The sequence below is a fragment of the Gouania willdenowi genome, chromosome 9 (genome assembly GCF_900634775.1).
Source record: "Gouania willdenowi chromosome 9, fGouWil2.1, whole genome shotgun sequence".
In the NCBI taxonomy this organism is placed as follows: domain Eukaryota; kingdom Metazoa; phylum Chordata; class Actinopteri; order Blenniiformes; family Gobiesocidae; genus Gouania; species Gouania willdenowi.
Window position 1 is genome coordinate 30,036,624 of NC_041052.1, and position 23,515 is coordinate 30,060,138.

The 23,515-nt window shown below is 40.2% G+C and overlaps 2 protein-coding genes across 4 annotated transcripts; one reads left to right on the forward strand and one right to left on the reverse strand.

Annotated features, from left to right (window-relative positions):
• Nucleotides 1-421: 421 nt before the first annotated feature.
• Nucleotides 422-2,269, reverse strand: LOC114470192 (peptidyl-prolyl cis-trans isomerase). Its single transcript, XM_028458209.1, has 4 exons — nt 2,115-2,269; nt 1,204-1,323; nt 831-1,003; nt 422-692 (listed from the first exon to the last, which is right to left on the reverse strand). Exons 1-4 carry the CDS (start codon nt 2,181-2,183, stop codon nt 560-562), a joined length of 495 nt encoding a protein of 164 aa, XP_028314010.1. The 5' UTR covers nt 2,184-2,269; the 3' UTR covers nt 422-559.
• Nucleotides 2,270-6,614: 4,345 nt separating this feature from the next.
• On the forward strand, nt 6,615-17,008 carry tti2 (TELO2 interacting protein 2). 3 transcript variants are annotated; one of them, XM_028458663.1, is made up of 10 exons: nt 6,615-6,717; nt 7,436-7,901; nt 7,968-8,098; nt 8,196-8,253; nt 9,789-9,917; nt 10,005-10,097; nt 10,607-10,800; nt 10,919-11,062; nt 15,487-15,646; nt 15,738-17,008. In XM_028458663.1, the coding sequence occupies exons 2-10, from the start codon at nt 7,437-7,439 to the stop codon at nt 15,822-15,824; spliced, it is 1,461 nt and encodes a 486-aa protein (XP_028314464.1). In that variant the 5' UTR covers nt 6,615-6,717; nt 7,436; the 3' UTR covers nt 15,825-17,008. The 3 variants fall into 3 exon arrangements, with proteins under 3 accessions (XP_028314464.1, XP_028314466.1, XP_028314465.1); XM_028458665.1 differs by having other exon boundaries at nt 7,436-7,742; XM_028458664.1 differs by having other exon boundaries at nt 6,626-6,713.
• The last annotated feature ends 6,507 nt before the right edge of the window (nt 17,009-23,515 follow it).

Here is a 23,515-nt window from a genome sequence, read left to right on the forward strand (position 1 = left end):
TGCACGCACAATTGTGAATAGTGTCTGGATGAAATGGGTTTATGTTTCAAGACAATAGCTTCATTCGGGTTGGACAAGTTTGGGATTTCAATATTTGGTCTGATTAAAGTTTTTGTACCGTCACTGCTCTTAGTTCAGTTAAGCGTAAGGTGTCACAGCACCCCCTATTGTTTAAACAGTATTGAAGCACATAATGCTGCATCCATTATTTGCAGATATTTAAAATGTATCTTTGCATCCCTAGTCTTCATGCCGACAGTGACTGCTCAAATTCGGATGAGAGACTTTCTGCAGAGCTGCAGTCCTCCAAGATCAGGTAGGTAACCCTGATTACAGGAACTGTTCTAGGACTAGTCATATCTCTAGCACAGAGAATTGGAGTTGCATGCTCTCCACCATCTAACAACCACTTTAGACAGACTGAGAGTGAACAACTGTAAAAGGTTTTATTGGCACAATGGAAGAAGTGTCATACAGAAAAGCCTGCGATTGGTCAAAGTAGTTACAAGCAGAAAAGTCTCGACCCCTGCAAGAGGAGGCCGGTCTCAATGGTCAGAGCTCAGAGCTGCCCACAGTCGGCCACAAGGATCTTTTTGGACGTTTTTCCACTAGAAGAACCGTACGACTCCACCTTCTTTACCACATCCATCCCTTCAATCACCTGACCAAACACCACGTGTTTACCATCCAGCCTATGAGACAGAGCAGGGCACAAAGACACATGTAGCCTGTGAGACACTGATCAGGGCACAGATGTAGCCTGTTCACAAGGCTTTTGAACCAAGCCCAGAGTGTGCTGCCCCCTGCTCCAAGAGGAGGTGTGTACGTACCAGGAGGTCTTGACGGTGCAGAGGAAAAACTGGGATCCGTTGGTGTTGGGTCCTGCGTTGGCCATGGACAGGATTCCTGGTCCAGTGTGCTTTAGCTGAAAGTTCTCATCAGCAAACTTGTTTCCATAGATGGACTTTCCTCCGGTCCCGTTGTGATTGGTGAAGTCTCCGCCCTGAAACAAATGTATTCATGCCAAGAGGTTGACGTCACAAAACAGCTACAAAGTGACCCATAGCACAACGCACAAACTAGTGCAACACAGTTACAGCCTATAAACTAGTTTGAAAGTGTAGAAGTCACCTACAGGTCACATTTCTATAATAGTGTGGTGATAGTGGGAATGAACATCCTCTGGGTGACCTTTGACCTCACCTGGCACATGAAGTCAGGGATTACTCGATGGAAGGAGCTCCCCTTGTAGCCAAAGCCTTTTTCTCCTGTGCAAAGAGCACGGAAGTTCTCCGCCGTCTTTGGCACCACGTCAGCACGGAGCTGGAAGAGGGTCAGATGTTACTACACAGCACACCACCCATCCAGCAGAGCAGATTATTAAATTTATGGATATTTATTAATTCTACACTATACTTCATTTATGTGCTGCCTGTTTAAAAAGGAGGAACTAGCCAATCACAACTGCTCTTTAGATCATTTCCAGAGCTGAATTATAGAACTTTAACACCTTTCAGACAGTGTTGGGCTCTTAGGCCAACCCGAATAATTGATGTGGGCGTGGCCAATGTGTAGATTGGAGCCAATCAGCGTTCACATACCATGTTTCTCGGTATGTGTGCTACAGAGGCATATGCCTTCAGCTTTAAACTTCTGAGTAATCACCACATCAGATTGTCCAACACCTTTAAATATCTTATTGATCTGCAGTTTCACTGTTCACACAGATCGCACTATTTTATTTTAAGGATCCTTTAAACTTTTACATGATGAGGCAGATCAGATGTGCTGAAACTGTTCTGCGTCCCGTAACGGGCCCCGGACCGCCCTCATTGGGGGGGAGGGGTAACCATTTTCGGTGTTCTGCACGCGCCGCACTCGCGGGGTCGGCTGTGTGTGCGTGGCTGTAGCGCCCGACGGCTGTGCGTTGAAGCGGAAGTACAAACATATTTTCAGAGCGATCACAGGAGCACGTGCCCACACATGAAGCCTTAACGTCACTTGACTCATGATAAACGGTAGAATTTTAAAAGTTTAGCCTCACGAAGACCAGAGGAAATAATCCACTGTGCACACACACACCCCACAGTCGCGTAAAAACATGGCCTTCTGACCTCCATCACCACTCTGCCCAACGGAGCTCCATCCGCGGCGATATCGAAGTAAACTCTCGGCTTGGCCATAGCTCTTCCAGCGACGTGAACAAAAGAACAACGACTTCCGCAATGAGACCGTGAGCAGCGGGCGGGTCAACTTTATACTCCAGGGGGCGGGCACAGGCTACAGACGGCCAATCAACGAAGGCAATTTCAGGGCGATCGCTCAGCTAACTAATGAGCGGACAGAGCTTCTTTCCCGCTCCTAAATGACCAGTTACGTTTCCGGGTGAGTTTGATTTCATGTCCTCGATGTCCAGGTTCTTCTTCTTCTTCTTCTTCTAATGGTTTCTGGCAGGCTGTACACTAAAAGAAGCGTACCGCTGCCCTCTTCTGTTCAATAGAATCATTCCACTTTAGATTCTCAAATAGAGGTTGGTTGAGAGAAGATTGCTCACGACTGCCTTATCAATTAAACGCGATTTTTTTCTTGGCGAAAACCTCGATTTTATTGAAAACACTGTAAGCCCAAGGTTTGAAAGTTCTTGAAATAGCATTCCTCTTTCAACAGAGTAATGGACACAGGACAATAAAACATGTGAAATTGTCTTAAACTGACCACACTGTCACAGCCTAGTCGGATGCTTGCCAATTTTATTTAAATATGCAGCAAGCCCACAATGCCCCAGTCTTAATCTGGTTATTTTAACGAGAGTCTACTGCCCTGCACACGAAGATGACAATTAAAATGGTGCCTCTCTTTCGGCGCATTCTCCCACTCTCTTTGCCCTTGTTGATGCACAGTAGTTTTAAAAATATTGACACAGCCTTCCCCAAACGGACCATATATTCAATTTCCGTTTCGAGAAGAGCCTCCTTAGCTAGTATATCAGCAGCTTAATTCCCCACAATACCTGAATGAGATGGGATCCAGGAAAAACCAATGCTAGACCCCATCAACTCTATTCGGCGAAGGTAACATAAAATCTCCAGCACAATATCTGCTCTAGCCCCAGAAAGTCCGTCAGAAATTGTCTGTAAGGCAGCCATAGAATCAGAGTTAATATATGACACCTCAGGTTTATTTCGCTCAATCCAATCTAAAGCCCACTAAATGGCTAACAGCTCAGTAGTGATGTACTCAATGAAACCCCGCTCCCAATGCTATCCCGGTACATAAAACCATCAATAAAGAGTTTTTTTTGTTGTTGTTTGTTTTTTAAATTAAAAATTAAGCTAACATAGAGTATTATTTTCATTTTTATTAACAAAGGGCAATTACATTAAAGATGCAGTCTGCAGCTCTTATAAAAGTGACTTTTTGTCATATTTGCTAAAGATGTTACTATGTAAGGACAGCTTTACATGAAACTAGTAGTTTGTGTGAACAAAACAGGCTCATTGAGTCCCCACTGCTATGTGGCTGCTGTAAGTGACACTGTGTTGTTGCTGCTGAGGTGTGTGCACATGGAGAGAGAGAAGCGCTGCAGTAATATGCTTTTAACAGAGCATGTTATATTACTGTGATGTTGCTGTCAGACTAGATAGCTTGTCAGCTCCTCTGAGGGAGGGACTTGGGGAAGTTTGGAGGCAGGAAAAGAGAGCAGTGGGGAGGGAGGGATCTGAGAGTTGCAGAGTGCACCTTCAACAAAAACTGAACAAAACCAATACATTACACTGACAAGCTTAGCAGAAAATAAAAATGATTGCCAAAAGAATTTAGATCAGTGGTTCTCAAAATGTTCAGGCTGCAACCCCCAAAATAAAGGTTCCAGAGACCGGGGACCCCCACTGGAGGTGGTTGAACACAGACATAAACATTTGAAGAACAGTCATGTGGAGACAGGGCCATCTGTAAGAGGGAATAAAGTCAACAAAATGATGGTCCCCTGTTCTATGAATCTGTGATAATCCTATTTATTTATTGATCTGAATAAACACTATTTGTGCCATAGTATACTGTATAGTCATCTTAAAGAATCTAGAATAGAGTTTAAAATTCTCCTGTTAGCCTACGAAGCTCTACATGATCAAACTCCTGTATATCTTTAACACTTGTCAGTGCCTTATCATCCGGGCAGAACACTCCACTCTCAGTTTTGGTCTTCTGGAAGTTCCTAAAGTGTCTAGAAGAAGAACAGGAGGCAAAGCATTCAGCTACCAGGCTCCTCACCTTTGGAACCAGAACCCAGTCTTAGTACGGGAGGCTGCTACTCTTTCCACCTTTAAGGCAAAACTCAAAACCTACTTGTTTGTTAAAGTGTATACTGTATAATAGCATTAACCTAACCACTAGAAAATAAAGCCCTAAACCTAAAAATAGGCACTAAAAACTAAGATTATACAGAAGAACACCAACATTATATTCAATCACGATCCACCACATAGCTCTAATGGGCTGCAATAGGATGATGTCCAGTCAGAGGGTTGTAGACAACCCCCCTCTTCTGTACCTCATCGCATAACCCATCACACTGCTCACACTGCTTCACACCATTTACAACTGATATCCACCCCATATATCAATACGTGCGACCAGTACAAGACAAAATGTGTAGTGATAGCATTTCAGAGCATGGAGGATGCCGCAAGACATTTAATGTTAACGTATCCACTAGGAACGAGTGTATCATAGTGTATCATGTTTTTCCTGCAGTCTGTGCCTTCTCCTTGCCCTCCGAGGGTTCTCTTTTCAGTTTTAGGTGTCTTGATGCTGGAGCTGGTGGTTCCTGATCGATGGTTCGCGACTCAACTAGCCTGGGACACCCAGATGGACTGGTCAATGGTTTGTGGCTAAACTAGTCTGGGACACTCGGATGGACTATCCTTCTATCCTATTCTGTTTGCCTTTCTGTTCACTAACCCCAACCAGTTGGAGCGGTTGGCTGCCACCTCTGAACTTGGTTCTGCTGGAGATTTCTTCCCATAAAAAAAGTTTTTTCTTCCCACTGTCGCTAAATGCTTGTTCATCTGTATCTTGGTGGGTTCTTTCTTTATTACTATGAACTCTATATTTTGTTAAGTGCTTTGAGATGACTTTGCTGTAATAAATCCAATATAAATAAAGTTGAATTGAATTGAATCCTTGTTTTATTCAGAAATGAAAATGGGTTAAAATTGACCAAAAATGGTGAAATGGGATTTAAAAAAAACACAGAAATTGGTTAAAAATTGCAAATTAGAGTGGCCAAAAATGTAGAGGAAAAAGTGGTTTAAAAAAAAGAGAGAGAGAGAGAGAGAGAGAGAGAGAGAGAGAGAGAGAGAGAGAGAGAGAGGCAAAATAAGCATAAATATGGTGAAAATGGGTTAAAAGTGATAATAATGGGTAAACATATGTGACATTAGGTGGGGAAAGTGGCGGAAAGGGTTTATACTGTAACTGTTAGTAATATCTTGAAAGTGGAAAAAATGTGTAGGTAAGGCATTGAAATTTGATGGAAAAGGGGCAGAAATTGAAATAATGTTGCAAAAATGCAATAAAAAGAGCAAAAATATGGCAAGAAAAAGTGATTAAAAAAAGAATAAAAATGGCAAGTTATACAAAAATATTTATCTTCATCCTTTATTTTGAAATCAAACCTATTCTGACAAAACCCAAAAGACGTAAAACCAGAATCCTGACCAGAAATCCAATCTTGTAATGAAATCAAGTCTTTGTGTGCTCACATGTAAAACATAAATGCTCAACAGTCCCAAATTGAATACCACAAAAATCAATTCAAATCAAAATTGATCCATAAAAAAAAAATCCTCATACAGGTTCAGTAGATATTGTTCGAAACTTTAAAATTAATTTCTTTAGCCTTTGGACCTAATGGCAAACATAAATATATAGCTAACAGTAATAATAGCAGAGTGCCATTTCAACGCAATACTGAAAAACGACAACAAAGAAACAAAAATAGAAAACAAAAATGTTAGATCAAATAAAAAACATGGCATCAAAATGAAGAGGCTTAAAGGGGATTTCTTTAGATGTATCAACACAGAAAGACAAAAATGAATTTTCTCGTTAATACCAACAGCAATAAATGAAATGTTTGTTCATATATGTAAGTGATCATAATTTTAGGTTTGATATAAGTCCCTAAAACATTAAACAACAATTATTTAAAAAAAAAAAAAAAAAAAAAAAAAAAAAAAAATCTGCGTCAGTCAGGACGTGGTAAGATGTCACAGATCGATTTAAAGTGAGCCTCTTTGGCTGCTTGTGATTATTCTCATATTTTCTTAGGGACAATCTTTAAATACATGGAAACGTTGGGATGGGAACGTCTCTCTTTTTAGTTGTAAATGTTTTGTCTTTAAATTCTACTTCCTGCAAACAGAAACAACAATGAAGAGTTGACGAGATCATCCACACACAAATAAACCAACTAACTCTTAAACAGTTTCTGTGTTTTTGTTGTAAATACGTGTATTAAGTAAAGCTTTATGTGCTAAACTAAGTAAAAAATAAATAAAGATTATTAAGGAGTAGGAACGTATCTTCCTTGCAGACCTCGTACCTTCCGGACACTCTTCCCTGACGCACAGTCCGTTTCGGGAAAGTTCCCCGTTGCTCTCCTGACGCTGCAGCTTCGCGTGGGTCACACCTGCGGCGACGTCACAAAGCAGGCAGGTCAGCGCGCGCTCTTATTGATAATGAGGTCGCAACAGATTAACTGTGAAATAAAGGAGAAGGTTGTTTTTTAAAATATGGTTCCTGAGTTAAAGTTACAGTGACATCTGTTGGAGGATAACCGAATTGCGCCTCCCTTTGTGTTAGTGTATGATTGTTGATATTAGTTTTTTTTTTTTTTTTGTATTTTGATATAATTTTGGTGTTTTTAAAGTAATATTTGTGGGTTTTCATTGTACCTTGGGTGATTTTTTTTTATTATAATGTTTGTGTATTTTGCAGTTGTTATTGTAATATTTTGTTTTTAAAGTAATTTTTGTGTGTTTTTATTGTAATTTTGTGTTTTTAACGTAAATGGTCTTGATTTATATGGAGCTTTATCAGCCATTCACACTCACATTCACACACCAATGGCGATAGTCGACAATTGGGATAAACTTGAGGGTTGAGTGTCTTGCCCAAGGACACTTTGACACATACGCAGGTATAGACTGGGATCAAACCCTCAACCTCTCAGTCAGATTAACAACCCCTCTACCACCTGAGCACGGTCGCCCATAATTATGTCTGCTTTAAAGTATTTTTGTTTTTATTTGATTGTTGTCTGTTTTTAATGTAATCTTGTGTTTTTAAAATAATTTTGTTGTTAAAGTAATGTATATTTTAAAAGTATTTTTGTGTTTTTATTGTAATTTTGTGCATTTTGTGTTTTTCTAAGGATGGATGTTTTTTCGCTAATCGTCGACCTACGTCTTTGCTCCGCCCCCTCAACCAAACCCAGTCCCTGCACGCCTCTCCCTCCAATCACAGAGGTCCTCTCTGCACTCCAGAGGCAGCTGATTGGATCAGCTGATGGAACCTCTGACAGATGCTCTCTGATTGGTGGACTGGAGCAGTTGTTTCATGCTGCTGATCCTGATTGGCTGTTTGCTCCTGGCAATCATAGCTGGGCGGAGCTTCAGGCTGTGGTGCATGCTCTCATTGGCTGTGCAGCTGTGCCTCTGTGCGAGGATGAGTGTGCGTCTGTGAGTACTGTGGTCAATCAGAACACTTTACACTACGCGGCTGCTGTTAGCTCCGCCCTCAGTGCACTATTGAGGATATTGGGAAAAAGACAGGAAAGTCACACTCTACTTCCTGTTTTGACTCCGCCCATTATTGTGTTTGCCGTCAGTCATCAGAAGGTACCGGCACTCACAGACGTTCCTGTTTGTGTTCTTCAGTTGTAATGTTTGTGTTTGTGTCCTTAGTGTGTAGAGGCTGCTCTTCATCTGCAGGAGGCGCTGCTGAGCGCTGGATGTTGGACTGACTCTGCCCACATGCTGCAGGACAGAGGCATTCTGGGTAAAGTGCTGGACCTGCTGCAGCCTCAGCTCACCAGGTCAGCTCTGATTGGTTCATTAGCCGAGGGCCACCTCCTTATTCATGTTTACCTTGTTTACGTTGTTTACCATGTTTACGTTGTCATGTGACCTCAGGGACACGTGGTGGCGCTGTGAAGCTACAAAGAAGGTTTTTACCTGGACACTGCTGCAGGTACACACAACACACACACATACTGTACATACAGTATACTAGGTATGTGAATCTCCATCACTGACAACAATTCGATACACGACCAGCGATACGTTGAATCTCATGGCAATACGATGCAATATGAAAATTTAAATAGTAAAAAAGTAGCTGCAATTCAGTATAGTACGAGAGGCAGAGGATTTATTGTATTCCTTATAAGCATCAAATTTAACAAATAAAGTGCACATTTTGCTGATAATCTCTACCCAAACTATGCATCACTTTATGCAACTTCTTTTGGGCCTCTTAAAAAGCACAACAAAAAAACAGGCCTATTCACGAGGAGCGTTGGGATTTGGAACAAGATTCAACTTAAGGAACAGGAATGTGTTCCTCACATTTAGAACCTGTTTATCACACTGTCAGAACTTAAACAGTAAACAGTAAGAGAACATCACTCTCAATGAGTGACTTAAAGTTACACTTTCAATAGTACAATGTCCATATTCCTGTCTGCCTCACAGATACTAATATGAACTCTTCAACAGGTATTAGGCTAATGCAATACTGAGGAGCAGAAAGCATTAACATTTCTAATATGAATAATACCAATCATGATAACCTTTCACTATTAGGTATTTCACAACTGCTTGTGCAAAGAAAGATGCAAACTATTATTTACCAGTCACAGCTGCTGCAAACAGACCCTCACTGAGTCATATTCAATGTCTAGAAGACAAACAAAAGAATAAATTGAAATGAAATGAAATAAAATACACTTTAAAAAAAAGAAGGTCTGTAATCATTCATGTCTTTATCACGGGTAGAGGAAGCTGCCAGAGAACCGCCTTGGACAAAGTCATTTCAGATACTTTTCTCTGATTCCAATCTGCCTCGGTGTGAGCAGTGACGGCCGTATCGATATGAGTGAACCCCTCAGTTTGTGTAAGGTTTAGCAGCACAACATTTTTTACAAATGAGCTGCATCTTGTCAAGTTTACCATCTTTCTACGCCTGATTTGAAGTTTTTAGATGCGCAATAAATCTCATCTATAGCTGTTGCTGCTGCTGCTGCTCTTGCTGCCCTCTATGTTGTGTTGCTTTCTTGCAGTGGTAATGTGCTTCCTGGCTTCAGTCGGTATTTTAAAAAAAAATGCGAAGCAGTGATGGTGCATTCAATGTGCCTCGGAAACAAAGGATAGAATGAAATACAACATGAAAAAACTGTCCCCAGGAGCAAGCGGGTCAGATAATGGATGGATGATTGATGGATAAAAAAAATTGATGCGTCCATGGATTTTATTAATGCATCTTGATTTCACCTGTAAATTGTACGGATTCACACTGAATGAATCGCACACGTTTGTATCTAGATACCGCTTTGTATTGATTCCACATCCTTAATACATATTTGTACACGCATACATACACACACACTCTCCAAGGCAACTCAAGGTTCATTGGTTGTTTAGAATATGATGTGTGTTTGTGTGTACATGTGTATCTGTGTGTGTGTGTGTCTGTTTGTATATCTGTGTATGTCTGTGTGTGTACAGGTAACTGGCCCCTCCCTCTCCCCTCTCTTACCCCGCCTCCTTCCCCCCTCACTGCTTTTTAACGATGACTACAGAGCAGAGAACTGCGTCATGGGAGTAGTCTGTCTGCACCACATCGTGCTGAACATGGTGAGCGTGAAGTTCATGTCCTGATGTTTATTTATTTATTTACTTTTCTCAAACAACTGTGTGTGTGTGTGCGTGTGCGTGTGTCAGGCTGCTGCAGACCTGCTTCACTTCAACAGAGCTGAGCTTATTTACCAGGCTGTGTTTAAACATCTGCACAACTCGGAGAGCACAGTGCTACAGGTGACACACACACAGTGTTGGGAAGGTTACTTTGAAAATGTATTACAGATTACAAAACCAAAAAGGTAATTTGGAACACAATCCCTTACATTACTTAATTTGAGTTCTGTAATCTGATTACTTGGATTACTTCCACATTAAATTAGATTTTTTAAGTGTAGGAATGCAGCCATCATTGAAAAAAATAAAGAGACTATTGTAAATACAACATCCTCTATAGGTGCTGATGGTGATATTACATTTCACAGTAATAACACATAGTCAGAATAATCATCTGTTTTAAATGTAATGTGTGGAGTCTACTAGTCTATTCAACAAACCATGTTACCACAACCACATCATGGAGGACTTGGTATGTAAGGAGTTACAATCTTTTTAAACTGTAATGCATAACAATTACTCATTATGTGTAACCTGATTACGTAACACCGTTACATGTAGTCCATTACTCTCCAACACTACGCACAGACAAACACACACACAGTGACCCTCTGGCTCCACCCCCTCAGGTGGTTCTGCCCTGCCTATTTGACATCCTCCTGGTCTTAGAGCCTGTCCCGTCCTCCTCTGCTCTGAGCTCCTCACGGAGGAAACCCTGTCGCCACGACGACGTGCTCCACCTGCTGCTAACACACATGGAGGTGGAGCCTAAAGTGTCACTGCGACGCATCTACGCCTCAGCTCTGCCCTACCTCATCACCAGGTGTGTGTCTCTTCTCTCTGTGTTAGTTTGCACAGTAACACTGTGTGTATTCTTTGTGTTAGTTTTTACAGTAACACTGTGTGTGTGTGTGTGTGTGTGTGTGTGTGTGTGTGTGTAGGATGGGAGTGTGTGTGTGCAGACACCTACAGCGTGTGCTTCGTGTGCTTCTGAGTTACCTGCAAGTCAGAGATGGTCCTGAAGAGACGAACACACTGAGCATGCTCAGAGCACTGCAGGAGCTATGCAGAGTGGCCTGGCCCCGGTAACACACGCACACACACACACACTGTTTATCTGTTGTTTACTTGTTGTTTACCTGTTTGTTTACCTGGGGGTATTTCATCAAAGTATTCTTAATACAGCCAGGCTTACGGTTTAAACCTGTTTTACCCAAGCTGACCATAATCATGCTGGCTTTTCCCATTCTGTCAAACTCTTCTCAGCTTGAACCTCCCCAGCTGAGCCAAGCCAGCTGACAGTGACAGCTTGAGTGTAAGACCTACGAGATCGATCACAGATTTAATGATTACAGATGTCAGGGCATATGCGTTGCAGCTTTTACTCTGAAGAAACAGCAATAGAAACCAAGGCTGAGACCAACAGGATGTGACATCATCTGTTACTGAGCAGTGAGAAGAGGACACTGAAAAAAAAGACGGAGACATTTAATAAGTTTCTGTGGTTTGAACATTTTAAAAGTAATAAAGGGTTAAAGACTATGTAATTTAGTCAATTTGTCATTTAAAACAACTGAAGCATGTGATCACACACTGATCATGCAAGTTTGATGAGTTTTTTTTAACATCTGTCAGCATTTAAAAAAAGTCGATGCTGTAACTCACATTATTAAATAATATATAATTTATGAGACTTGTGAATGTTTGATAAATAGTTACTGGGAACTCAAACTGAATTAAACATTAAATTCCAATAAACAGAGCAGAGCAGCAGTGCTGTGTGATACTAACCATGGGCGGCGCCAGGCAGGGGCTAAGGGGTGCTGAAGCTACCCATAGGATACTCTTTATACTCTTTTTTACTTTAATGTTAGACTACCATAAATTAAGTGTCCAGTGACGTGCCGTGAGCACTAGGGTTTCGGCTGGAAAGTGTTAATCTAACAAAATCAAGATCGTAAAACACCATTAAAGAAACAAACAATTAATCAATAGCAGCCTCCATACTCTGCCAACAAGATATATCTCATGACACGGCAGCTCATCCGTTGTTTGTGTTGGAAACACAGAAACACGAAGAAAATGACAACAACAACTCGGAACAGCCTCAGTGAGGCGCATCCACAAAGCCAATACTTCCTTTTGTACCATTCACTGTGAAAAGTATGAAACATTTTCTGACCTTACCTTTGCTGAAGGTCTGGTAACTCAGGTGTTGGTCTCCCATTTTTTAAAAGCTGTTGTTTTTCCTCAAAAGAAAGTTTCTTTATCGTCTCTAGCGCTGTCATTCTTCCTTTAGTGTGTAGTATAAATTATAATTATATTATAATTAAAATAAATAATCAAAATATCAATTCACCCTTGGGTAGGAACTGCCTACCCTGCTTACTTTGACTGCACGTCACTGCTTGTGTCTGTTGCTTGCTGCGTGTATTGAATTATGTATTCATACGGAGGTGTGTTTACTGAGGCAGGCTTGTGAACGTTTATGAGATAGCCTTGTGTTTACCACAGAATGTTGTGGATCGGGTATATGTACACACATGTGCGTGGCGCGGCCTCGCAGGTGTTGCAGTAAAAATTAAACTGGTAACCGGCATGGGGAACCATTAAACTCAGAGCACCCTCGCCGAAAAGTTGAGCAACCCCATAGCACCTGCAAAAGAAAATGTCTGGAGCCGCCCCTGGATGCGACTGGATGTCACATCCAAAACCGCAGACGCTACCGGCGCAGGTGAGCAGTGTGTGGATTTTGGCATCAGGGAGCCTTAGTTTCCCTGCCCTGTGACTGTCCCTGAACAGCCTCTTTTTCTCTGTTTATTCAGAGCTTTCTCAATATTAATCTCTGATCCTCAATGAATGGACATTTATACCGTGTGGTAAACGGAGGTGATGGATACGCACGTATCCCAATATAGACATATTATTACTGATGGTTTAAACACATGAAGACTGTGATCACCTCAATAGAAATTACGGGACACATTAAACATGCAATACGTAGGCTTTACACGATCAGGATTGTTGGGCTGATCACCGATCAGTGAGTTTAAAAAAAACGATCACCGATCTGATCATATGAATTCAGGTTGGTTTTTTTTAGGTACCGAACGAATTAGTACTACCTGATACAGATTCACGGAAAATTAAACGGTTCCATGTTTCGTGACCTAAACGCAGCCTTGTGACTGTGAGGGAGTGGAAGAGTTGAATAATTTACATGCAGGACCTGAAGACCGCATTTGTTGTCAGTGTGTGTGGGTGCGTTGCCCTTTAACTGCTCGACCACTGTGCGGAGGAGTGAGGGAGCATGCTGAGCAAAGACTCATTTCCTGACTGTGGAACTAAGGCGTTCTCTCTTTGATGAAATGGCCATTCCAGTTAAAACTCAACTTAACTGAGCCAGACTATTAGGTTAAACCTGGACTTAACCCTGAGCAGGGTTTGATAAAATACCCCCCTGTTGTTTACTTGTTTACCAGGGGGCATTCCAGAAAGCGGGTTATGTTCAAACTCTGATTATGTTTTGGCTCAAATAAGGAAAACTCTGACTTTCCGGTTTTAAAAAGCGAGGTAAGTTATACTCTGAGTATGTCACCACCAGTGACGTGCAGTCAGGGTAGGCAAGGTAGGCAGTGACTACCCAAGGGTGAATTGATATGATTATTTGTTTTAATTATAACATAATTATAAATTATTTATTTTTCAATTTCTGATAACCTACAGTACCTATAAGTTTGAAAGTGTCAGCATTTTGTGCTTTTCATAGCCCAAATCGCTAAACATCGCTATTTCCTAACCGCTGTAAGGCTGGAGGAGGCCACACCCCTTCTCAAAAGCACATTGCTGCTCTGCCTCTGTTCCCATAGCGTGCTTTTATGTGTTTGCGCATGCGCAGTCAGTTCCCCAAGATGACAACCATTTACGTAAAAAGGCAGCTCTTTACGCTGCCTTTGGACATAACCGCGCTATGCTAAATGCGATACGTAAGTTCACAGTGCATTAGTGAATTGATATCATGTGACCGCGGCTGCTACGTTCTCTAGCTAGTGGGCGGGATAACACTACAGGCAGCGCGAGAGACGATTTTGTTAGATGGCTAAATGCTTGTTCATGTGGATCTTGTTGGTTTTTTTGTTTATTATTAATTTTAGATTTTCATAGCGCATGTGCTATACAAATAAAGTTGAATTTAACTGAATTGAATTAACACTTGCCAGCAGAAACATATGAAATTGTCATTGATGGTCTCGATTGGGAATGCCCTGCCTACCCAACCCTAGTACACATGTCACTGGTCACCACGGTAACGTTATCCATTAACTGAATCTGCTTGATGGTAGGTTTTATATAAGAAACCCTGGGTTTCTACCTGGCTCCGCCCACCTGAACTCCAGTTAGTCATGTATTGTCCATTCATTCCAAATAATTAGAGATGCTTTACACTGCGAGAGGTGTTTCCATCCAAGACTGGATATTCTTACTTTTTCTCAGGAATATCTTTGGGAACGCTACCTCTTCTCAAGTAACTCTTTAATTTACCATGACACTCTTTTCGGACCAAACATTGGTAACATGGGTTTATACGTGCATGTAATGAGGCCATTTGTGTCTTGAGGGGCAACTGGATCAGAATTTACCCCTGTGATGCCTTCAGCCACCACCAGTTTTTTTTGTTTTTGTTGCCTCTGCCGTCTTTCTGTTGGCTGAACAGAGCTCAAATGTTACTAAAATATTTGAAGCAGGTTATATTTTATAATAAAATGTTTCTTCATAAGTCATAAAATCTAAATGTGGTGAGATGATGAACTGAATGTGCATTACTGTTCTGAATGATGTTTTCTTTTCATTTTGAGCTGCTGCCAAGTGCACTTTTCTCCTGTTGGATTGACCTTAAATGAACTTACTAATAAACTTTAGAGAGTCTAATAGAGTGGGAGTGTCCCTGATGGATGGACAGTTCTTCCAACCAAATCAGGGTTTGGTGGATTGAAAAAAGTTCTGGGAGGGCTGCAGGGAGTGTACATCCCATAGTGAGACATCTCACGAAATATTATGAAATAGAACTGTTGGAGTTACTGCATCCTAACTTTTGCATTCACTCAAGCAGAAATCTCTTCTCAATCAAGCCCTTATTCTCTTCTTGGCAGCTGTGACTGTTATTTTTTCCTCTTAGAACACGCTCAACTTCCCCAAACACCTGCAGGAGAACTTCTTGCTCCATCAGGGTGAAATAAGTTGCTCACTTCCGGCTTGTTGCCATAGTAGCTCGGGGTATCTTTGCTTCATTGATGATGGCTTTTTATCGCACTCGTGCATGAATAACTCAGGTTTAAATACTTAGAGTTGTCTGACCCACTTCATACCAGCTGTAATGGAACCGGAAACTCAGTTTCCTATCACGGGGTATGTCAACTCAGAGTTTATAGATAGACTCAGTTTGTTGAACCTCCTTTCTGGAACACCCACCTGTTGTTTACCTGTTTGTTTACTTGTTTGTTTACGTCAGGATGCAACCTCGGGCTCAAGCCTTCCTCCGTCCTCTCCTCATACTGCTCATTGATGTGTCGTCGAACTCTGAGCTCGACGTGTCGGTGCGACGGCGTCTAATGGAGGAAACGCTGACCGCCGTCCGTCTGCTTGATGTCTGCTCACATGGACGCATACAGGTCAGCCTCTGATTGGCTGCCTGAGGTCAGCTGATCCATTCTGGTCTTTAAATCGTCATTAACTATCTGTCTGTGTCTGTGTGTCTATCAGTCTCTCCTGCTGCAGTTGGACAGTAGTGTCTGCAGTTCGGAGGTGCTTGGTCACCTAGCAACAGTTAGTATGGCGATGGACAGGTGACAAGGACATTCACCTGCACGAGACAGAAACCAATCGCAGTGGGCTGTATTTTTTTTCTGTCTGGTTACCTGGTGTCAACTTTGGTCAACTACAGACCAGCACAGATAAACATCCCATAATAACATCTGTGTGGTCTTCCTTCAAGGACCTTCATGTTACATTTCATGTGTCAAACTCAAAGCCTACAAGCCAAAACCAGCCCGTTATAGAGTTCTCTTTGGCCCACATATCAGAGCTGGCCCCTCGGACTACAAGATCCACAATCCAGGTCTCACTTGATATAAAAGATTGTTAGCTAGAGTTTATTTAGTGAAAATTCCTCAGTCATTGATGTGTTTAAAGTGTAACTACACCCTCTGGTTTTTGCTGACCTGCCACTGGGGGTGGGGGGTCTTTAAAACACCTTGATTATGGGAAGGGTTCCTGGAGCAGTTAAGACATGCCCACTCTGTATTAAAAAATCTTCAAATAACAATCTATGCTATGCTAACTAGCTACTCAATATTCACTACGGCTCTCTATTCACAATTCTCTCAGTCTGCCTACTCCCACAGATTGTAGAGGCCACAGGTGATAGTTTTTATAGGAGGAGGAGCTAACAGTGACGTACGATAGTCCAATGGTGTCACAGAATCTCGTTCTCAGCCACTAGCAAAATTAAATTATAATAGCCGGGTTTCAACCCATAGAAGGCAGTCAATTTATGATTTTACAACTAAATACAACATATTGAAATAGTTTGACTAAAATGTTGAGTGGGACCAGGATCAATTAACAGTGCTACTTCATATCAAATGCATTTGATTTCAGCAGGAAAAAAGTAGTTTTGGGGTTCTTTTACTTATCCCAACACTACCCTGGATAAATCTCACTTAAAAAAAAAAAAAAAAAAAAAAGTCGTCAACTCTGACGATAGACAGATACCACAGCACACTTTCAGTGCGGTGGAGTACATGAGTTAATGAGTTGCAGATGATTAAGCAGTAAAATAGAGACGTAATAATCAGGTAGTCGTAATGTTTAAGAGAGCTACATCATTTCATTCTCTAAATTTTTTCATGAGCACGAATGAGTGACCAATTACAATAATTTAATAACTCCCTTATGTGCCACAGACTAGTGGTTTCCTCTGATAGACTAATCAGCATCTTGTACATACAGCATAGAAACCATAGATTAATAGATCATAGAAACACCGATGAAAGGATCATTGGATAAAATAACTGAGAATAAAGAGACTAACACTGACCTGGTTGTACGGAGAGAGGAATCAGAGGAATAGTCCCTCCTACTTTCTTTCCTATCCACTTATCCTTAACCTTGAGGATGACAACACGGGATTAAATAAAGGAGTTAGGAGACTTCCTAAATGAGTTAGGGAAAGGTGATCATGTTTGTTTTGACAATCAGACTCACTTTCACTAGGTGACATAATAATTCGAAGGTGGCGATGGTTAGTGGTGAAAAAATTACACATTTACAAAAATTGTCCATTAAAAGTGCATTTATGACATTTTCCCCTGTGCTTCTAACCGCTGATATAATTTCAAATATCCCAAGGTTTGAATTCAAAGAATCAAAGAAAAAGAGGCTACAAGGAACAAAAGTGAAACTAAAAGAATGTCACATTGAAAATGGTTGCTCACACTCACCTTCCACTTAGAAATTAACATTAATCCAATAATAAATATGATTTCATGAAATTGTTACATTTATGCAAGTTAAAGGCAACATAATGTTGTAGGCATACAAATTTACAACTGCACAAAGTATTCCTAGGTGAATGAAATATGTATATGAATAAAACATAACATGGCTAAAAATGTCTCTTTTTCTTGAACAACATAGTGCTCTGCTGTTCAAGGCATGATATGTGTCAATTTTCAGTCTTCGTGGGTGTTCTGTGAAAGCTCAGATGAGCGTGTCCCTTTTGAATTGTGGGTCAGCATTATCTCGTCTCAGTATTTCCAGGTTAAAGGAGGTTATAAAGGAAGCATTGAGCCTCCTTTCCTAAGCGGTAAGATCATTTTAAGGGGGTTAAGGTCAGGCCAGTTTGTTGGCCATTCAAGCACAGTAACACCATGGTGATTGAACCAGCTTTTGGTACCTTTGGCAGTGTGGGCCGGTGCCAAGTCCTGCTGGGAAATTAAATCAGCATCTCCATAAAGCTTGTCAGCAGAAGAAACCATGAAGTGCTCTAAAATGTCCTGGTAGATGGCTGTGTTAACTGGACTTCAGAGAACACAGTGGACCAACACCAGAAGACACATAGCACCCCAAATCATCACAGACTGTGACTTCAAGCAACGTGGATTCTGAGCCTATCCACTCTTCCTCCAGACTCTGGGACCTTGATTTCCAAATTATATGCAAAATTTACTTTCATCTGAAAAAAGGACTTTGTACCACTAAACAACAGTCCAGTTCTTTTTCTCCACAGCCCAGGGAAGACGCTTCTAATGTCTGTTGTTCAGGAGTGGCTTGACTTGAATGCAACATTAGTATCCCATGTCAAGGATTCGTCAGTGTGTAGTGGCTCTTGATGCGCTGACTCCACCCTCCGTCCACTCCTTGTGAAGCTCCCCCAAATTCTTCAATGCATTTTGCTTGACAATCCTCTCAAGGCTGCGGTCATCCCTTTTGCTGGTGCACCTTTTCCTACCACACTTTTTCCTTCCACTCAATTTTCTATGAATATGCTTGGATATAGCACTCTGTGAACAACCAGGTTCTTTAGCAATGACATTTTTTGTGGCTTACCCTCCTTGTGGAGGGTGTCAATGACTGTATTTTGGACATCTGTCAAGTCAGCAGTCTTCCCCATGATTGTGTAGCCGAGGCTGAGAGACCATTTAAAAGCTCAGGAAACCTTTGCAGGTGATTTAAGTTAATAAGCAGATTAGGTTGTGACACCATGACTTTCCAAAACTTAACTTTTTCACAATATTCAAATTTTTTGAGACACTGCGTTTTGGGTTTTCATTATCTGTAAGCCATAATAATCAAAATTTCAAGAAAAAAAAAGGCTTAAAATATTTTACTCTGTCATAATCCTATATTATATATGGATTTGACTTTCTGAAATGAGTGACAACATTGTTGAACAGTTTCATGATATTACATTTTTTTTTTTAGATGTACCTGTAGATAGTGAGACGAGAACATGTTTAACTTTTGTTAAACACGGTGGTCCTGTCCTCTGAAGCTGGATTTTCTCTTCTCTCTCTAACGCCAGGATTTATTCCTTGTGTACTACCACGTTGGTGAACTTCTTACTAGGCTAAATCACTGTGGTAACTGATGCTAAACAGCTAACCTGATCAGGAGAAGGTATTGTTCTGGCTAGGATGTGAGAGAGTATGAAAACCCCACTTCCTGACCAACCAGTTCTCTTGGAAAACAACCATTAAGATTGATTGATTGATTCATTCATTCATTCATTCATTCATTCATTCATTCATTCATTCATTCATTCATTCAGTTGTGTATTCTGTGGTGACACAGATAGCCTCAGTCCTGAGAGATAATATAAAATATGAATACCTCCCTCGTGCTTCAATGACTATTGTCTGGTTGCACTTACTCCCATCCACACAAAGTGCTTTGAGCGGCTCGTCATGCAACACATCAGGTCTGTCCTCCCCCCTCCATAGACCCCTATCACTGTGCATATCGGTTCAAATGCTCAACAGATGATGCCATCTCCACCACCCCCACTCAGCCCTCACACATCTGGACACTAAAGATTCTTATCTTAGAATGCTGCTCATAGACTTCAGCTCAGAATTCAACACAATCATCCCCCACAGCTCATGATCAAACTGGACCAACTGGAACTCGGCACCTCTCTGTTTAACTGGCTTCTGTACTTCTTGACGGGGAGACCAGGCAGTACGGGTCAGCAGCAACACATCCAGCATCATCATCCTGAACACAAGGCTCCCCCAAGGACGTGTGCTGAGCACCCTCCTCTTTACCATACTGACCTACAGCTCCAACCTCCTCATTAAGTTTGTGGATGACACAATCGTGGTGGGTCTCATCAACAACGGTGATGAGACCAACTATTGGAGCGGAGTGAGGCACCTGGCTGGGTGGTGTAGTGACAACAATCTCCTTCTGAATGTGGAGAGAACCAAGGAGATTGTTGTGGACCTCACTAACCAACAAGGCTCAACAGTGCCTTTACAGTGCTCCACAGAATGCCACAGGAAATCATTCCTGGCTGTGGCGATCAAACTGTATAATTCATCTCTGTAACCTCATAGCTTGACTGTTGTAAATATCTAAATCATATTTGTATTATTTTTGTAAATATCTGTATTATATTTGTATATAATTTGTATATTTGTATTATTATTACTAGTAGTATTATCTATGCTACTTTATTTTCTACAACTGTAATGTGTGTGTATCTGATTTACTGTTACATTGAAAAAACAAAGTATAATGCACCTCATCAACAACATATAAATTGATCAGCATTTCCGTGAATAATTTTGATCGTTTGGATTTCCTCTAGAGACGCAATCATTTTATTTGTGCTGCAGTCCTATCACAACCTCTTTGTTTTAACCTTAAAACGGGATAAATGTAGATAAATTCAATGTTTAAAGATTCACAGCATTGTTTATACCTCAAAACTTTAAGTACAACAAAGTAAGGTAAAATATTTCATTAAGTCCTTTTTATGATAACTGTCATATATTTTTTTGTGATTAAAGTAATTCTTACAGCCCAGAGCTAATTGTTTCATGAAGCAATATCATTTTCGTTGGACAATTTGTGTTAATGTTTTACGTATAATGTTATCTTTTTTAAAAGTTGCAATTTCAAGGTTTTACTAGGATGGTGTCTCATGTGCTCATAATTTATGCACAATTGCATTAACATTACACTAGATATAATTAACCATATGCAGAATCACATGGCTTGATAATCACTGTGTCTTTAAGTAAAAGAACAGCTTATAGCTCAGATCTAGTGAAAGTAGACCTCAATGAATATAGTTATTGCTATATTCATCATAAATCTAATATTAATGACCAGTAAAATATACAAAAATGGACATTATGTTACAGTTGTGAATAGGCATATTGTTATTAACCTATTAAGTATACAATGCCAGATACAAATACATTTACATTTGAACCACTAAAACTTACACTGGCGAGCACTAACAGTAAATGTTACAAAAATCCTTCCACAATTTTGTTCCAAAGAAGTATCAAACCAGTATTGTTTACGTTATAAGCAAGTAATATGGATAATAATTTGCTAACTAAAGGCACAAATAAGTGGTTGACAAAAGGCAATATTTAGTAATGTCAAAAAAAAGTACAAATTAAGTTATGTAAGATCAACACAAAGCAATTTTTTTTTTAATCAGCATTGATATCAGATGTGCATTGACACAATAGGCTGTCTGCTTGCATGTGAATCTTATCTTTAAATGCTATTGCATTTTTCATTTGGGCATCAAAGTGCTTCTCCAATTTATATAACTTAAATGACTGTAGTTGCTGTAGTTTTGGGCAAATGGGGCAGTGATACTGCTTGCAGCACGTTGTGCAGCAGCTCACCTCAGGTTTGACATCTTTTTTGAAAATTGAAACATGCATCTGAAAAAAAAAACCATTTAAAACATTGAGCATCAGTGAGTGAACTAGGTTCATTTGGAAAAAGTTGCTTTAATTCTTCGATTATTTTCTTTCAAAACCAGATATTTTCTGGTATAGATATAGAATCAACTGTACTTTTGAAAAAAGACAAAACAATATGTTGCCATTGGTATTTTGATTATCTTAAACTTAAAACAAATCAGAAATACAAATACGTTTTTTTGGAATTTGGTTTTTTCATTTTCCTGTTTCTGGTTTTAAATTAATAAAACAGAAAAACAAACTAAATAACCAAAGACCGAAGGGTACATGAATCCGTGTATCATTCGTTCATTCATTTTTTATTATGTAACAAAAACATGAAAAATGAAAAAATTATCATTAATTGATAATTGTTTCCAAAACCAAAATGAAAAAACGGAAAACGCCCTGTTTTTCAAATTCAAGCTCTTTTGCTTCGGTACAGAAAACGAAAAACGGAAAACGAACACCTTTATTCGTTTTCTCCATTACTGATCGGCCAAAGTATGTGACCCGGAAGTGGAGCGTTACACATTCCGTGATATATTTAGCTTTGCAACACTTAGGAGTCTCTAAATCCTCCCAAATGTCCATGAGGAGGTTCTGTGCCCAACACCAGCTAAAGCGAAAAGGACACGTTTGTTTGTTTCGCATTTCTAAACCTCTATGCCCCCAATAATGACGACCCTGAATTCTTCCACAGAGTTTTTTCGGAGGTATCGAACATATCTGCAGACTCATCTTTAATCATCGGAGGTGACTTCAATCTGGCACTCAACACATCATTAGACAGATCCAGTAAGTGCCCAAATACAAAACCGTCTCGATCTGCTAAAGTATTAATGAATTACATGGATGATCTTGGATGTATGGAGACTGAACAACCCAACTAAAAAAGAATACACCTTCTTCTCCCCTGTGCATAAATCCTTCTCCCGAATTGATTTTTTTCTCTCAAATAATTCCATCGCACATAAGGTTTTCTCTAAAATACATCCTATAATCATTAGCGATCATCCTCTCTATGGCGCTTTAATACTTCATTACTTAATGACACTGAATTTGGTAAAATTATATGAAAAGAATGGGAGGACTTTCTATTAACAAACGATTCTCTGGAAGTCACCGTCCTTACTCTGGGAAACCGGCAAGGCTGTCATCAGAGGAAAGTTTATATCATACTCGTCTTATAAGAAAAAACAGAAACAGAAAAAACGATTGAAGAAAATATTAAGAAACTTACGGAAGTATACGCAGCTAACCCGTTTTTATGGAAAAAACTCCAAAATACAAAACTTAATCTGGACATCAATTTATCTAAAAATATGATACTGTTCTGATTCCATTAAACTTTGACTACAATAATAAATCAGGCAAACATTTAGCAAATCAGCTGAAACACAACAAAGAAAACTATTTCATAGCAGCAATTTCTGATAATTCAGGTCAAACTTTAAACTTACCTCAGTGTGGAGTTACAGAGACTCAGCGGCTCTGTCTCCACCCTTTTCTCTGCACACACCCAACACAGCATAACGTGGATGGCTGTTCATCATAGGAATGGGATCCACACAAGGTTCCTGCTGCTTAACAGAAGGTTTTCCTTGCCGCCATGATGAATTCATGTTGGGTGTGGGATACATATGTATGTGTATATACGTATATATGCATATGTGTGTATCCATAAAATGAAGAGTCCGTCCTTAAGACTGCTCTACTGTAAAGTGCCTTGAGATACCATTGGTTATGATTTGGCGCTATACAAATAAAGATTGATTGATTGATTGACATTAATAAGGTTTTTCATGATTATTATCAAAACCTATACTCATCAAACTTAAACCCTGACCCTGAAGATATTAAAACCTTCTTCAATAACTTAAACCTACCACAGCTCACCATAGAGCAGAAAACCACCTTAGACTCACCATTAACTTTACAAGAACTACAAAATGCTTTGGATAGCATGTCAACAGGCAAAGCACCCGGTCCAGATGGGTTCCCTGCTGAATTCCTAAAACACTTCTGGTCAATGCTGGCTCAGCTCTT